This window comes from Pseudopodoces humilis, chromosome 4 (genome assembly GCF_049639895.1).
Source record: "Pseudopodoces humilis isolate 2021_Gansu_Grassland_sample_001 chromosome 4, ASM4963989v1, whole genome shotgun sequence".
In the NCBI taxonomy this organism is placed as follows: domain Eukaryota; kingdom Metazoa; phylum Chordata; class Aves; order Passeriformes; family Paridae; genus Pseudopodoces; species Pseudopodoces humilis.
Genome location: NC_142203.1, coordinates 74,210,335 through 74,228,018, shown reverse-complemented (window position 1 = coordinate 74,228,018; position 17,684 = coordinate 74,210,335). Strand labels below are relative to the sequence as shown.

General features: G+C 46.3%; 1 protein-coding gene across 2 annotated transcripts in view; it reads right to left on the bottom strand.

Annotated features, from left to right (window-relative positions):
• The window catches only part of SETBP1 (SET binding protein 1), a 269,083-nt gene extending 251,642 nt beyond the window's left edge, over nucleotides 1–17,441 (bottom strand). For both annotated transcript variants that reach the window (XM_005528094.3, XM_014257044.2), the window contains exons 1-2: nucleotides 17,328–17,441; nucleotides 554–1,214 (exon numbers count right to left, since the gene is read on the bottom strand). In XM_005528094.3, the coding sequence (XP_005528151.2) occupies nucleotides 554–1,045 (492 nt within the window). In that variant the 5' untranslated portion in view covers nucleotides 1,046–1,214; nucleotides 17,328–17,441. The remainder of the gene's footprint in view (nucleotides 1–553; nucleotides 1,215–17,327) is intronic.
• Nucleotides 17,442–17,684: the final 243 nt, after the last annotated feature.

The following is a 17,684-nucleotide window of genomic DNA, read 5'->3' as shown; positions in this document are numbered from 1 at the left end:
TTCTCTGCAGAAGGGTATTTCAAGAAAATTATATGCATCTGGAAGAAAATGAGACTTATAATGGAAGTATTTTCTGTAGCATAACTATAGTGCTACTCACACAATGCTGTAATCAAGAATAATGGAGCCCATCACCCAGAATACAGGAATGAATTCAATTGTTCACCATGCACATACCTCTATTTTAAAAATGCAGTTGAATGATTTAACTGCCAAAAGGCTTGAGCATTAGTGCTCAGGCAGAAAGCAGTTTAGAAGTGGGCTCCTTCATTTCTCACTCATGTAATCATTAATCTCAAAACTCAATTACACACAAAAATAGAAGAGGCCTGGTTGAACTTTTGATCTCTTCTGAATTGGTTCATCTGAAGGATAGTTCAAGATCATTCCCAATGCATATGTGGCAGTACAGGATGATACTTGCCCTGTGCTGCTCCAAGGCCAAATCTTGCAAAGTCTGTGCCTTGGACACAAATTGTTTGAGAAGATTCGTTCCTCCCCTTTCCCTCTGCTTCTGGGAGAAACTGGAAATATGTAAAAGAATGGGACCTACCTTCTTTTTGGAGTGTGATCTGTCCTCCTCTTTAGCTGTTTTGCTATTTTTCCCAGTTCTGGAAAGTTTCTGCTCCCCAGGCTGCTTGATGGTGATTTTGATCTCGGGAGGGCAAATATAGTTCTCCAAGTTCTTTGGGGGCTTCTTTGCTCTCTTGGTGGTCTGGATCTTTAGTTTTAAACTCCCCTCCGTGAAGTTAGCCTCCTTGATGGAAAACTCCTGCTCCTCCAGGCCATCTCCCGCCACCCATTTCTCGCTGTCCGCGTTGGAAGTGGAATCCACGTCTCTTCCAGAACCCAGCTCATCTTCTTCCTCGGGCTCCAGCCTCTCGCTGCTCACCGGGATCCCCTTCCCCGCGCCTGACGAAGACAGCATCGTCTCCCCTGCACAGCCTGAGACAGGCGAAGGCTTCGTAGAGGTGACAGCAGCTGGCAGAAAGTCTGCCTCGCCTCCCCTTTGCCGGGAGCTGCTCAAAGTCTCTCTGGGCTCCATGGCAATACCACAACGCCCTGGAGGTCGGTCAGAGGGAAGGGGAGTATGGGAGGGGATGAGGGAAGCAAGGGCAGATGTGATCCCAGGGAGCGAATGGCAACTGTCCACCAAATTCAATGTCCCGGTCACCCAGAGGCTGCAAGATGCTCAGAAGAGACCAAATGTGCCACTGTCAAAAGAGAAGAGAGAAAAAAAGAGGAAGTTAGCACATACACACATATATCAAATGGGTGTGGAGATGAATGAAGCAGGGCACGGGGCACACTCAGGCTTCACCTGCAGCATCTCAAGGGCTTTCCTTGAAGCAATTGGGATATCAAAATGGGAACCAAGGCTCACCAGCATTTCTGAAGGCTGGACCTGACATCACAAAGCAATGAACAACAGCCATCTGTATTGTTAATTTGATGACAATGAATACATATTTAAAAAAATCCAAAATAAACAAACACCCAAATTGTTGTCTAAATGGAAACCCTTTCACCTCAACTTATGCAATGAATGAGGGGGCAGCCAGCTCTCCACACCCATGAACCTCTTCATTACCTGGACGTGCTCACTGTCACAGGGTTTCCAGCGGGGGACAAAAGTAAGCTCAGACACTTGCCTTGGGTTAAACAATAACCCAGTGTTCAGGGCACAGAAAACATGGTGCTGCCCTCTGAGTCAGCAGCAGAGTTTCAAACTCTGTTTCCTCACTTCCCAAGTGAGAGACAGACATGCCCTTTGCTGCCAGCTGTTCTGAGGGGAATCCTGCTTTGGATGAATAATTCCTTAGGAACAACTGCAGCCTGAGATGCTCTATGGGACACTAGAATTGCAGGAGAATCCACCTGGGCTTCTTTCAGGGCATGCCAGTGTCCCAAGCACTGAGGTGCTTGGAGGAAAGCTAAACTCAAGGTTTTCCAAAGTTCTTCATGCCGTTAGGTACCACTGTTCTGTGGAAAAGCCTTGGGCTGGGTAATGCACAGACTGTGCTCTCAACCTTGTAAATTTCATCTTTCTTTAGAAGATCAGAGGTGGAAACCTATGAGATGGGAAAAACTCCTGCTTGATACCTCACAAAGCCGCAGTTAAAGGCAAAAGCTGAGAATGTTCAGCTGAGGCAGAAGTTGCATCACCCAAGGACGTCTTGTTAAAAGTAATACCTATGGGGTGTTTCAAAAGGTATTGAGGTGCTTTCACACACCCTCCCTAAAACTCCCCTATTGCCACCCTGCAACACACCCCTATTGGCAAGGCAATTTCGGCCACAAAATTAGCAGAAGAATCCACAAAAGTGTAAGTCTACAAAATTTGTAGAGAGAAATAAATATATTTTCCACAGCTTTAGGGGAAACAACTCCCCAGTCGATCAGAGGAGTCACACTTCTGGCAAATGGAGAAGGAAACAGGAAGGCACTGCCAGGAGAAGGTGCTGGGGGTGCAGACTGGCTCTTTCAGGAGTAGCTCCCTGTTAGATTAGCACAGCTACACTTGACCAGCTGCCATCAAGATCTGAGCACAGCCAGGGATTTCCCAGGTCATTCTTGGCAGCGATATGCCACAGAGAAAAAACCAAAAATTATCTTGTTACTTATCAAAAACAAATCAGAACAACAGTGCCAGTGTACACTACTGTAAAGCACAGCTCACACAGAAGAAACACATATCCTTGTACCACTGGATTATTTTTTGATTTTTCAAGGTACCTTGCAGGAGCTTGAAATCCAACAAGTAATAAAAAGTGTGTTTTGTTAGTTATAGATCCACATTTACAGTGGAGTGTGGCCGTGTGCCACTTGTCTCATCTGGGCATGTATGGCTACTAGTGCAAAATCCTAAGCATCCTAGAGCTCCATTAAATCACTAGGGGACCTCCACCCAGGTCCCAGCAGACACAAATTCAAATAAAGCTCCTATAAATAGCACAAGCTGACAACCCAAGCAGAAAGACAAAAAAAAAAAAGGAAAAAAAATTAAAAAGAGAGAATTTGGAGTTGCCATCTGGCCTTAGGGATGGTGTCTGTAGCTCACAGGAGATAGAAATACACCACAAAAACACTTAAGTTGCACACCTCCTGGCAATAGAGGAGAGCTGGTGTCACTGGTCTCGTTTGAGATGATCTTGAGGAGCTAACAGATCCAAGGTCTCATGCATGCCTGCCCTGACTCACCCTGTGGTCAGCAAGCCTCTCCAATTCACCTCTGGGAAACAAGGATCGCGCTTAACATCCTTCCAACCCATTGCAGAGTGGGTTAGTTATTGCCCTTACATAGTTTTGAACCCAAACTATGTGGTAGATGCTAATTACTAGCACAATTAGTACATGAAAGCCACCCAGTTTCGAGGAGCTCCTCCACCTAATTGACCGACTTTGCACCTTGCCTCTCCTTGTGCCTGTGGAGGTGATGGGAGCCAGAGACGCCTTCCTCTTCCAACCAGCCCAATCAGGACAGAAAAAAAAAATTAAATAAAATAAAAAAATAATAAAAAAAAGGTCCTCTTATTTATCTGCCATTTTACATTGTTAATCTACGTGGAGAGGGACACAATGTACACACTCACCTGGGCTGCAACACAAACACAAGGTGGTAAAAGCTCGGTGGTGCAGCATTCCAGGGAGTTACCGCTCTGGTATGCACGCATGTACAATGGGCACTCTGTGCTGGCCTCCGCCCACAGGCTTTTAACCTCTCTCACTGCTGGCTGCAAAGAGCAGGCTCTGGAGCAGCTCGGCAGGATGAGCCCACGGCCACCAAGGGTGCAAGGAAGGGACGACTGCCACTGCCATGTGGAGCCCAACCCTCTTGGGACCCTCAGACGGGAGCTGGTGGCTCCAGGACGGGAGGAGTCACTCAGGTTTTCTGCCACTGGGTAATGTTTTATGGATGGTGAATAAAAAACCAGGTTTCTGCCCCAAAATCTGGTTGTGGGGGACCCAAAAGCTGGGTCGTAATGTCCAAATATTGCTTGGCTGTGTGCCTCCAGCTCAGCATAAACAAGCAGCAGATAAATAAAGTCATAGCGTTACACCCGTGTCAGATGAATTCATGCCAAATCCACCTTAAAACCCAACTAAAAAATATTGGCCTCCCGTTCTGCCAAGAGTCTGCAGATGATATCACCAGACCCACAGGTAGCAACAAATAACCCTGCACTCAAATGCTGCACCCAGAATTAACTGGGTCATTGTTTTAGATATCTCCTTACTCTCCTTCAGGGTTAATAGTTAAATTACTTGGGTGCAGGGACATCATACTCGTCTTTCTAGTTTGGGCAGGCTACCTGTGCTTTGACTAATTAGAAATCCCACTTCAGGCCTCTGAACATGTAACCTCTACTGGAAACCTCCCCTCTGCAGAGTGCCTGCAAGCAGAATCACAGAATCATAGAAAGGTTTGTGTTGGAAGGGATGCTAAAGCTCATCCAGTTCCACCCCTTTGCCATGGACAGGGACGCCCTCCACTATCCCAGGTTGCTCCAAGGCCCATTCAACCTGTCCTGGAACACTTCCAGGGATGGAGCAGTGACAGCTTCTCAGGGCAGCCTGTACCAGGGCCTCACCACCCTCACAGGGAAGAATTTTTTCCCCATATCAAATTTAAGCCAACTCTCTGTTGGTTTAAAGCCATTCATCATTGTCCTGTTGCTGGAAGAGCTCTGTTTCTATTTTAAGTACCCAGGACATAAGGTATGTTTAAATTTCTAGGTGCTGACCCAGGCTGCCCTTCAGGCCTCCAGTGCTCACCCACATCAAGTCCCGTTCAATAAGCAGCTACAGAGGCATTTTGCCATCCAAATTAAGCTCACCGAGAAAAGTGTTACTGCTATCAGGCTTCCTGCAGTCAAGTTAAATTTGAGGAGGATAATTCACAGGTGAATGACAATAAATTTCACAGAAGTTGGCATTAGCTCTTAATTAGGGAGAGATTCACACTTCCTCTGATAAGTACTGAGAAATAATCAAATGCCTGCTTGCTCAGCCTTGTTACCAGGGCTCATGTTTCTTATCAGCTCCTCTGGACACCTCAAACACTTCTGGAGGCAAAAGTCTTCAAGTACAAGACCTCCTTTTGGGTCATACTGGATGTCTCCTGTTAAGAGTTCTGAATATTCTGCCTTCTTCTGCCTCAGGCAACCATCTGAGTATTCAGATGCCACAGCTATAAAGTGATAAAAGTGAAAACTTGCAGAGGACAAAAACAGAGGTGAGAGCCAATAGGAGGGAGGAGAAATCCACCTGCTTGGGATTTTCCATGAAATGGATGTGGACATAATACTTGGCATAGCTTTTGCCTTAAGCTTGGACTCAAAGATCCTGGAGGTCTTTTCCAGCCTTAGTGGTTTTGTGATTCTAAGTGTGACAGCAACGACATTAGGAGCAAGCAAACACTGTTTTGGTACATGCAAGTAAGGCAGGCTCAGCTGCCCAGTGTTTCTGCAGTTCCACTGAACTGCTCAAGCACTAGGAACATCAGCAGGGAGTTGGGAGTGATATTAAGAGGTGCTGCCCTAACCCCTTCTACACTAATACCACTCTAACTACTGAGACTGCTTTAATTTCATTCATAGAATCCAAAATGAATGGATGAAAAAGAAAAAAAAAAGTCTATTGAACAGGTTCAGGTGAGGGGAAACTAAGGCACAAGTCTGAGGCTCATAGGAGATGCAAAGTGGAGGTAACAACTTTTCAAAATCTGTGTCTATCAGGTTGCCTTTGGATCTTCCATTCTCCCATGGGACATTGAGTTAAATCCCTAGTCTCTGCAAAATATCAGGAATCCCAGAACCCTCATTACATTCCATCCTTCTAAAAACCATTCACCACAAAGCACTGGAGACTGTGCAACAGTGTTTAAAGATGAGATTTCACCTTTCCCTCCCAAGGCTCCTGGTTGCTTCCATGGTGGTGCAGGACACCATGGAAATGCAGGTGCCTCATGCTACAGCCAAGGGCAAGTTTCGGTCAGGAACCTGCTTTTATGAGCAGTGTCTGTGAAACTTCAGGATTTGTCATGGGTCTTGAAAACCCAACATCCTGGCATGACACAAGCTGCACTGAATTCAGTTAACCCATATTGGAGTACAAAAACGAATCAGCCTCTTCCTTCCTTATTGTTTTGCAAAAAGAAATTGGAATTTCATGCTTGGTTGTGGTCTCTGTCCATTCACTGCCAGATAGCCAGCAGCATGACTTTGATGCTGATCAGGAACAGGCATCTGATCACACTTCTGTGGAATGGACAAGCACACAATATGAGGCTTAAAATTTTCTTCGTGATGACTTAAAGGCAGTTCCAGAGGATGGGAAAACTTGTAAGCCATAAAGCCAGCATGGTGCAGACAAGTGACATAACATGATACAATACAAAGTCTTCTGGGATAAAATTAAATCACTGGAATTTCTTTTTTTTTTTTTAGCAGATTTGAACCAGTGTGAGTTTATACTGGATCAGTATCATGTACCAGAACTGTATTTAATCCAGCTCAGAGCCCTGGGGCTAGATTTATGGCAGCTTTGGACCACAGCCTCTCATACTTCCTGAGGCCATGATCCTCTGAAAGAACAACCCAACTTTGGCAGGGAGCTCAACTAATGACTGTGGCAGTAATTTTCTGTCCACATTATGGATCACATAAGAAACACCCTCTCCCTGTCACTTGCCTTGTGTCCATCCAACTAAGGTATGTAATTCATTAATAGGGTCAATTAGAAGAAATGTGACTCCTATTCACATGGTCCCTCTGCCTCCAGCTCTGCTTTGTTCAAATCCTTCTTACTCTGACTCTGATTTTGCTTGGATTATGCGAGGACTTTCTACAAAGGGACAGGATTCAAGCTGTCCCAGATGTGTGTTATGCACATGAAAACAAGGAGCAAGAGTTAATGGCAGTTTCCAGAAATATAATCTTTACTTGTTTCCTTCAGATTGTACTGAGTCTAAGAGCTACCATCCTTCTGTACCCCCTGAGCAGCACTAACTGATGACTGCACCTTGGTGTGCCCAAGTCTGGCAAAGGGAGCCAGGAAAAGTCACACTGGAGGGAAAAAGACGTGTAAACCAAACATCTGTGATAGCCAGGTGAAGCTGCAAGCATCCTGCCCAAGACAAAGAGGCAGAAATAAATGAAAATCCAAGCACATCTGTAATTACAGAGGCATGTGAGTGTGCACATTACACACACACACATGTATCTGTCTTCTCAACATAGATACATTTAGAGTAGATTATGGAATCATATCTGACTCCATAATTAGGTATGAGACTTTATAATTAGATCAGATAGTCACCTTTCTATGTAAGTAACTAACTATCATACAGGGCTTTCAGGAGGGCCAACTGAATGATTGAACAACTGACACAGCCATAAATCACAAGGACAATAAAAGCAATACTGCCCAAGGTACAGCTGTGACAACCACCAGTGCAGCAAAGCACTCATCTGCAGGAGGAGAGATGCCCATATTGCTGCCCAAGGACTTTTACAACCTCTTGCCTGAGAACTCCACCAAGGTTTTGTAAATCTTCTCACTCATAACCTAAAGCTGTATCAGTGTTCAAAAAGGGAGTGTGGTCATCAGATCTGTGAACACCTTCTCACAGAGGCTTCTGGTGTCTAAAATTATTAAACTCCTCCCACTTGTTCCCTCTGAGGTAAGCAACAAAAATTTGGTTTGTATTGGAAGGGACCTTAACAACTATCTTGTACCAACCCCAAGCCATGGGCAGGGACACTTTCCACTAGAGCAGGTTGCTCCAACCCCAAGTCCAGCCTGGCCTGGAACACTTCCATGCATTTACAATTTCTCTAGGAAAGCAAGGTGCAGGGTTTGATCCTAATGACATCAAGAGCTGGCATGCGGTTTCTGCCCATTTTTCTTGTGTGCATCAGGCCTCCAGGACACTGAAAAGCAGAAAGAGATGCCAGCTGTGCCTCAGCTCATTACAAAACGAAAAGTCAAGCTGGTAGATTTGCCTAAGTCAGGTCAGCACCAGGTTGCTGAGCTCTCAGACCATCACTCTCCTCGTGATGTACAATCAGAGGTGACTCCTGGGATGACCTAAGAGACCACCCTGAGCACTCTGCTGGAAGCAGCAGTGTGCCACTGCAAGGATAAAACTTATTCCATTAACAACAGCTATAAAACTCTTTGGGAGGAAGTGTCAATGTGGACAGAAGGGGACTTAAATACTTACTACGCTCCAGCCAGCTCTTGCCAAGCACACCATCCTGGAGGTAGTGGCAGCTACTCCAGGCTACAAATGGAAAGTTTTATGGGTATTTAGGGAAAGGTTATTGGCACAGAGATCAGCCACAGAAAGCAAAACCCTGTACAATTCCATCATCTGTGTTACCAAACTTTCCTAGATTGACTCTGCTCTTGGAGAGCTGCCATCATACACAGTAGCCTCCTTCTAACACTGTCATGGCAGGGCAATAATCTCTTCTTCTCCCTCTGATCAGACATTTCCCTCTGCACCTCAAAATGTGTGGAAAATTATTTCTCTGAATAAATCATTAATGAGAGATTTGTTTGTATTTACTGCTGCTGCCACAGGACTCGTTCTTTCACCTTTTTTTTTTTTTCCTTTTCTCAATTTCCCTTCTCCTTATTTCATTTTTGCTTGCACAAGTGCCAAATAGACCAGCTTCCTCTTCCTTCGGGAAAAACAAAGAACTAAATAAAACCTAACAACACATCTGATAGGGAATGCATCACATCTTGGCTCAGCATCCATTCCTCAGAGCCATAAGTGATGGCACAAGGAGGACCTAAAAGGCTTCTGTCCAAGGTCTATCCCGTGCCCAGTCTGTACAAACAACACATCCCATATTATTTTGTTCTGCATGCTTCAAATAATGCTGGGAGTAAGAAAGGTTGGATTTTGTCCATACAGGACACTGCAATCTGTGTTTTGATGCTGAGTGGTGTCTTGCCTGGTGCTGTATAATGCATCCCTAACATCAGGAGGGGACTGTGAGAAAACGGGGTGTCTAAAGGACATACAAGTAGAAATAATTTGAGGTATTTAAAGGAAAGCATCGGGACTGCTTTGTCCTGCAAGAGTACATCAGGCTCTTGAGGAAAGAAAGTGTCAGGGCCAGAAGTACAAGAAATTCCCTTAAAGCCTCATAGATAGAAGAAGAAAAACCAGAAGGCAAAAGCAGCACAGAACACAAGTGGATGCAGCTGGATGCACACGGGACAAAAATCAGCCCACAGCGCTGGGACAGTGATATTAAGAGGCCCAAAAACATTAGCTGGGAGCACGCTGATGGGGAGACCTGAGGCCAGGAATAAAGGCAAGACAACTGACAGCTGCTGTGGGCAAAGGGAAGTAGCACCTTTGCCTCTAATTAGGCTGAAGAGGAAGTGGTTACAGAAGTGCTGGGTGAAGTTGAGTCTGAAGGAGATAAAAGCCTGCTGAGTATCCGCAGGCCTGAAAGGCCTCTCCAGCTCAATTACTTTACTGTGCTCTTTGCACACATCAGGCTCCCTCCGAGGCAGCACAGAGGGTCAGCAGCCCCAGATTGATTCACCACTCAAATCCCTGTTGAAGCAGGACCAGCACTCTGGATTATTACTCCCTTAGACTCATAGAATCATTAAGGCTGGAAAAGCCCTCTAAGATCATGAACTCCAAACATTCCCTCAGCACTGCCAAGGCCACCCCATGTCCCCAAGTGCCACATCCACACGTTTTTTTGAACACTTCAAGCCTGGTGATTCTAACACTTCCTTGGGCAGCCTGTTCCAATGCCTGACCAGCCCTCCAGGAAACAATTTATTCCTGTTATCTAATCTAAACCTCCCCTGGAGCAACTTGAGGCCATTTCCTCTCATTCTGTCACTTGTAATACTCCTAACACCACTGGTGTCGTGAAGATGTTAGAGGTTGGGATGGGATCAACCCTTGAGGGGGGAATCCAATGTCAGGTCAGCCATGGGTGCCACCTTTCTTCATCAATGATTGCTGCCTCTAAATATGAATCCTTCACTTAGCTCCCAGCCAAGCAAAGTTTGGTCTGTGGGCTCTGATGGGTCAAGAGAACCCTGAGCTAAGGTGTCTGTGCTGCTGCTCCCCATCTGCAGATGGCTGTGGGTTTGAATAAGTTCTCAGTTCCTTCCTAGAAGCATGCTGCAACTTATTGCCATTTTAAATTTTAATCACGCTACTTTTTTTTCAAAGGTTTTCCTTAAGGGCCTTGGGAGGTCTGTTTGCTGAGCTTGAGGTGAAGAAAATGTTCTGTCCTAAAAGACACACCTAGAAGACAGCATGTTTTAAGAGCAGATGTCTCTTCAGTGTGGTGATAGATGTGGAGGAGCGGGACTCATCCTCCTGTGAGTGCCTCCTATGACAGAGAACTCTAATGTAACCAACACCTATGAAAAAATGCCGTTTATGACTCCTGTCCAGCAGGATTGTTGGGCCAGTGCCCTTCTCTTTAAGCCAACAGACTACAAGAATACCACTGACTTCAGGATGTCTACACTCTAATCTGTCATGGAGTCAGAAACCATGGCCTCCAGTTTTTGTCTCACTTAAACACCAGAAGATGACAGAGGCCATGAAGGAGCCCTATATCCATGAGACAGAGGCTGCTGTCCTCTTTAAAAGCATGCAGTTAGAAGAATTTAAAAAGGGAAAGTGTTTCCTTTTTCCACTCTCAATTTTTCTCAATAAATTGAAAACAAAACTGGTAGCTGAAGAGGCTTATTCAATTTTTCAGGAAGAAAATTGTCATGAAACAGAGAGAAAGTATGCAATTTTTCAGCCCATTAGTTGAAGATTTATGGAAATTCCAAGGATGTGAATATATGGGTTAATATTTTAAACTGATTTGCAAATGGACCTGTAGAGTATCACTTTGCCCAGACGCCTGCTACAACACTTTACATGTGTACAGTCCTGTTTGAACACTTACTGAACTCCCCCAGTTAAGCCTTGTGTCTCTGATCCCTTCTGAAAAAGAACTGAGGAATTCAGCAGAGAATTATTCCCAGTACAGAATTCTATTGAATTTCCACTATAGAGCTCCATAGGAAGGCTCTAGAGAAAAAAAAAAAAAAAAAGAAAAAAAAACCAAAATAAAAGTGAAAAAATGGAAAACTACAGGAGGGGTTTCCTTGTCTAGAGAACTAATAGGATTTCAGAGGAGTTTCAGTGGAAACCCCACTGTATTCTCCAAGTCAAGTATTTAGGAAGTCTTGAGGAGAGGTAGACATGGATCACAGCATCACTCCCGAGTATGCTGAGTCTGGAAGCATGGAGGGAAGTTAGGCCAGTGTCCAAGTCTTAGAAATCACATCAGTAGGACATTCAGGATATGTGGATTCATATGGAGGGAAGACGTGCCTGTAATGCCTTGCAGCTTGACCTCTGGTTTGAGTATCATCATTTTCTCCCTTCCATCTTAAAACTGGCTTTTCCATCTGCTGAAATGCCAGGAGAGAAAGAGTGTAATTCATTGTATACATATATATCTCAGTTTTAAAGGTTAAGGCTAACAAAAATTTCAAAGTAACTTAAAACCTCAGGCTTCCGATCTTTAACCCATCTCTAATTTTGAGGTATTTTGAGTGAGTCCTGGGTTACCCTATGCTTGCCTACCACACATTCTTCTGAAAAAGATTTCCCAAGCACTGTTACAAATTATACCACACCACAGTAGAGGAAACTTTGCTCTCATTTCTGCCATCCTCACAGAGCCCTTGTCTGCCCAGGACTGCAGAGCAACCCAGCAACCCTTACAGAATCAGGAATTCACTCTTTCAGAGGCACTGAGAAGAGGAATAAGCCACCCCACAACAGTATTTAGCCATGATCCCAGCTCCTCACAATATATTGCAGAGCCAAGCCTTGGGCCACCTCGTGCTCTGGTGCTCACCAGGGCAGGTCAGAGCCTTGTCACCACCTTATGACCGCACGTTTGTGTGGGAATTGGCCTCCTCTTGCATGGCTTTTCCACACATTGTGCTCACTTTCAAAAGGGCTCATCAGACTCAACAGCCCTGCGCAGGAAAGGTAACTCAGGCTCATCCTCACCACCTGCACAACTCCTATATTCCCTGAAAAACCCTGTGCTGGATGGACAAGTACACAAGCCCCTCCACTGTCTACTCATGAGCAAGAGTAAACCTGACCTGGGGATGTGTGAGCAGCACCAGGATCTGTATTCCCAGAGTATTTCCCTGGTCATTTTCCTCTTCGGTCACCTGTTCTGCTTCAAAGTTTCTACTTGGTCTTTTGGAAAGGCATAAAAGACAGCAAAACCCTAAATCAAATAGTGTCAGAAGATTTCTTTTCATACCCAGTCATCCCAAACTGAAAGCTCATCATTGCATTTAGATAATCTGTCTTCCAAAGTAAATCCAGTTCCAAAAGTGCAAAATAGCTCCTAAATCTGCTCTCTCTTTAGGGCTGATAAATAGAAATTAGCTACTTCCTTCACTCATTTCCTCAGCTCTGAAAGATAAGCTGTATTGTTCTCTGACTGCTTTTATTCAATTTAAGAAATTATTTTGTCTTCCTCTATTCCCCCAGATGTTTATTCCCTTAACTTTGTATTCTCCATAACCAGTCAAATGCGAATTCAGAATCCAGATGCCTGTTGCAGGGCTGTACTTGGTCCCAGCATCCAGCAGACCTCTAAACAGGTCCAAAAATGCAATGAACTTTTGAAGGCACATCAGGTGAAAGCCTTCTCATTGGGAGGAGAAAGAAACAATCTCCAAGTGTTGCTAACCACACACACCTGCAAACTTTCACATCTGTATCAGAAGGAAGAAGGAGTCCCAGTATTGAATGTTTGGCAAATCGCTTTCAGATCTGACAGTCCCCCCAGGCTCAAGCACTGAATTGAGGGATTTTGAAGTCCATCTTTAATCAAGGTGACAATTTCCTAAAAGCGCAAGTCATTTTATTTCCTCAGCAAGAGTAATGGGAAAGGAAACTTTTCTGTCAAGCTGGAAACAGAGAAAGGAATGAGAACAGAACTTACAATAGCAGCAAAACCAGTCCCGGTAGAAACCACAAGCCCTGCAGCAAAACACCGGGAACCTTCTCCGCTAAGGTTCTCCCACAGAGTCCCACCTTTCCCACTTTGGACTAGCTCTAAACTTTGGATTTGTGCTGCCCTAAGGTTGCCTGGGCTTCCCAGAAACGAGGCTAGACTTTACCATGGATTTCCTCTGACTACTTTACTATTTTATAGGTCACCTATATCAGACAAATATTCCTCCCTGTGAAGGAGGGGAGGCCTTAGCACAAGTTGCCCAGAGCAGCTGTGGCTGCCCCATCCCTGGGGGAGTTCAAGGCCAGGTTGGACAGGGCTTGGAGCAGCCTGGGACAGTGGAAGGTGTCCCTGCCCATGGCAGGGGGTGGAACAAGGTGATGTTTAAAGTCTCTTTTAACACAAATCACTCTGATTCTCTGATTTTTACACATGCATTTGCTGCCCTCCTCTCATCACCAGAAGCATACTTAAACACAGCACCTACAAATTTAAAACCCTGCATACCTACATGCTATGGCTGGCAAAAAATGGTGCTGGATTTCCTGAACACAGCTTGAGATCTGTCCCTCTGTGCTTCATGGAACACATTTTGGCAGTTATTAATTCTGCATTTCAACATCATCGCAGACCCACAGATCACAGATACTCCAGAGATGGGTACTTAATGGAGAGCAAGGAAAACTGCCTAGGCATATGGTTAAACAAATCAGTCATCAGTTCACTGGGACATCTTTCATTTCCATCACAGCAATCTGTTGGGCCCCAGAACTGTTTTTACGTGGTTCATTAGACAATAGCCTTTCTTGCTACTAGTTGGGTCAAGAGTCAAAATTGCAAGTCTCAGGGCACAAGGCAAGAGTTTCTCAGTCCTGGAGGATGTTGTCCAAAGGGGAAAGAAAACAGAAGGGAAAGATTATGTGTGAGCAATTGAGCCCTACTGAGAGGGAAAAAAAGTCACTGAAACTGGGATTAGGCAAATCTGGTAATGGAAAACAAGAGTCCTGTTGGTAAATTGGCACTTGCACCTAAGAGATGTGTGTGGTGAGGGAAAGGAACTCAAAGGATGGGTCAAAAAAGAGTAGAAGAGGAGATAAAGCAGCATCTGAAGCAAAAAAAAAAAAATACGGTTGGACTTTTTTGAGCATTTAATTCCTTAAGTTAATTAAGCACATGGCTATAGCAGTTGTTAAACAAGAACAGTTCCCAACTTAATCAAAGTACATTATTGAAAACAATACAGAGCAACCTCAGTAGAGGAACCAGTATATATCAAATCAAGCTAAATAGCTCAGTTATGATCATTATTAATAATAAATCATGGCCACTGTTTCTTTTGTTTGCCAACAATCAGCATAGTTTATGGCTCTGCACAAACCTAACACACCATTTTATAGCATTTCAAAAAGTGCATCCTCCTAAAATGATAATGTGTTAATAATCTATGCTGGGCTTTTTTGGCAGGAACCAAAAAGCTCAAACAACTTGAAATAACATCAGCTAAAAATTATTTATTCCCCATCCCTAGCTGCAGAGAAAACAGAGGTTTTCTTGGCTCAGTTACTTCTCAATAGACTTCTGGTTTCAATTAAAATTTTGAGTCTGAGAAGTTTAAAAAAAAAAAAAGTTGAAGCCAATAAGAGATGGAGGAGAAGTCTCCATTCACTGAGTGTTTCTGCTTTTGGGTTTTTTTTCCCCCTATTTTTACATAACCCTTCTGAGCTAAGAGCACAGATTAAAGTACAAGTCCATTGTGTGGACGGGTTTTGTGTTTTTTTTTTCTCCTTTCAGCTAAAAAACAAATGGAGATGAAAAAAGTTTCTCCTTTGAGTGGAAGGAGCTTCTGATGAGAGGTGTAATGTCAGCACAGGCTGAGGAGGAAAGCTGTGCATGAAACAGACACTTCCACATTTTCCCATGAACGTATCCAGCCCCTGGAAGAGTTCAAGGACAGGCTGGATGGGGCTTGGAGCAACCTGGTCTAGGAGAAGGTGCCCCTGCCTTGAGGGAAAATGGGGCTGGAAGGAGATGAGCTTTAACATCCCTTTCAAACAAATCATTCTATGATTTTATGATTCCCTGAAAGGAATTTTTTTTTTTTTTTTTTACTGTCCACAATAAAGGGGCCACTTGTTTCCTCAGGTTTATGCTGTCACTACCTGTCTCTAGACACCTGATAATACCATTTCTGTAGCCTGCACCAAGTGAGTCCTGCACTCAGGGGCTTTCAAACCAGTAATCGTTCCCATTTTGGCCCACAATATTCCACACAGGACTGGATTTGTCAGCATCCCTTTCCTCCTGGAGCAATTCCACCCATACCAGGAGGCTCAGATGCTCTCCCTGACAGCGGAGCACTGACCGGTTCTGTGCTCTCCTCTCCCTGCTCCTCTGCATCCTTTGCTGTGTGACAGACGCATATAGGAGGACACACGGAGGGTCCCCCCGCCCCAGAGCGGGGCCACCGCGGGCCGGTGGCTAATGGAACACCTCTGTGTACCGGGGGAACAGCCTGCCAGGCTCCCCTGCCCTCCTCCCTCCATCCTCCCGCTCCTCCCAGAGCCCGGCTGGGTTAGCCCGGCTCACGGCAGCCGCGGGGACACCGCCACCCCACGGCACCGGAATGGGTGGGTACTCCCCTCGCATCCCCCGTGCGCATCCCCCAGGCACGAAGCCCCTCTCATCACCCCTCCCGAGGCCAGGGGACCGTGCCCACCGGGGTGTCCGGGTCGGGTGTGCCCCGTCTCCCCCCCCTGCCTCCCCGGGTTGGGCTCCCGGCGGCCAAGTGCCCTTTGAGCATCAGGCGTCAGGCCCGGGATTATCGGGGCCGTTTATTTGAAGCGGAAACGAATCGGAAATCCTTCTCTCAACTGCCTTTTGGAGACATAAATACAGCAGGCAGGGGCAGCGCGGGGAGCGCCGTGCCCGCTGGGGCGGTGGGATGTTGGGATGCAAACACACGGACACGCTCACGCTGGCACACACACTCGTTCACACCGACACACGCTCACACCCGGGGCAACGAAGGGTGCGGGGGACCCCATTTCCAGCTGCCCTCCGGGGAAACCCGGCGAGGAAGGGGTGCGAGTGCGAGGGCGAGTGCCCGGCGCTGGGCAGGAGCCTTGCGCCAGGGCTGGGGTTGACAATAGCCGCCCGCGGCTGCGGGGCTGCGTGTTACCCCTCTTCCCCAAAGCACCCCCCAGCCCGATGATATCGGCCGTGTTCAGCCTGTCCATGGCTGGACTCCGCTTCCACCCGTGGTGGGGGCACAAGGGGCCACCAGGGTCCCGGGGGCGGCAATCACCGGCTTATTAAGAACCATTATGCAGCCACCGAGCGTGGTGGGGGTGGCGGCGGGTGTGTGTGGGGGGGGGGTGTCCCGCTTCGCTAATTACTACCCACCCCCTTCCTCCCGCTTCGTTGTTCCCCAAAATCGCAGCTTTTGGGGGCTGCGTGTCCTTTTCAATGTCAAAAGACGGCGGGGCCACCCCGGGGCAGCGGCGGAGCCCCGCGCACACACAGCTCACACTCACACCCGCACACACACAGATCCCCGTAAGGTTACACGGCTGCTCTCTAGCTCCACTTAACCTGCAATTTACCAAGCGGGGGGGATTTTGGGGGGATTGGGGGGGGGTCGTGTCCCACCCCCCATTTTCCACGGGCACACACATAGCTGCCACCTACACGTATAAACACATATAGGCTACCAAAGCGGGGGCCGGGAGAGGGGGTATAAGGCGGGGGTGTAGCGGGGGGTGTGGGGGAATAAATACATTATTCAAACTCCTAAAAAAAAAAAAAATCCAACCCCTTCCCACCAGCACGGTCTTACACACACCACCGGTACCCCCCACCCCACGGCAACCACACACAGGCACACACACACATGCCCCTAAACAGGCACAAAGCATGGGGAGGGAAGGGGTCGGAGGGGATGGGGAGGAGGATTCGCATGCAGTGCATAGAGGAGAAATATACCCCCCTCCCAAAAAATAAATAAAGCCCTTTTCCGCGCCATTGCAAAGTCACAACAGTGAAAAAAAGAGAAAAAAAGAAAAGAAAAAAAAAAGAGAAAAAAAGAAAAAAACAACAAAAAAAAGGGACGGCATTAACTTTTGCATGCGGAGGGGGAAAAATTAAAAAAAAAAAAAAGGGGGGAGAAGGAAAAGAAGAGAGGCGTACGATCCTCCTGTAATTCCGATCATCGAGGCAGACCATTCCTCGATGCCTCAGAATTTTTGTTCCCTCTTTTTTTTTTTCCCCCCCGCATTTACTAACCCATATCCCCAAAACGGCAGCGGGGGCTTAGTAGCTTCCTCTTCTTCTTCTTCTTCTTCTTCTTCTTCTTCTTCTTCTTCTTCTTCTTCTTCTTCTTCTTCTTCTTCTTCTTTCTTCCTCCTCCTCCTCCTCCTCCTCCTCCTCCTCCTCCTCCTCCTTCTCCTCGGATTTCCCCTCTTCTTGTCTCTTCTCTTTTAGATCCCGGTTCCAATCCCTCGCCACAGCCCCCAAAGGTGCTTTTGCTTGTGTTGCGGCAAACCCATGGCGGTGTTCATCTGTCAGATGGGGATGAGGGGAGCGCCCGGCCGCGCAGCGCACGCAGAGCGCAGGGGGAGGAGGGCGGGGGGAGGAGGAAGG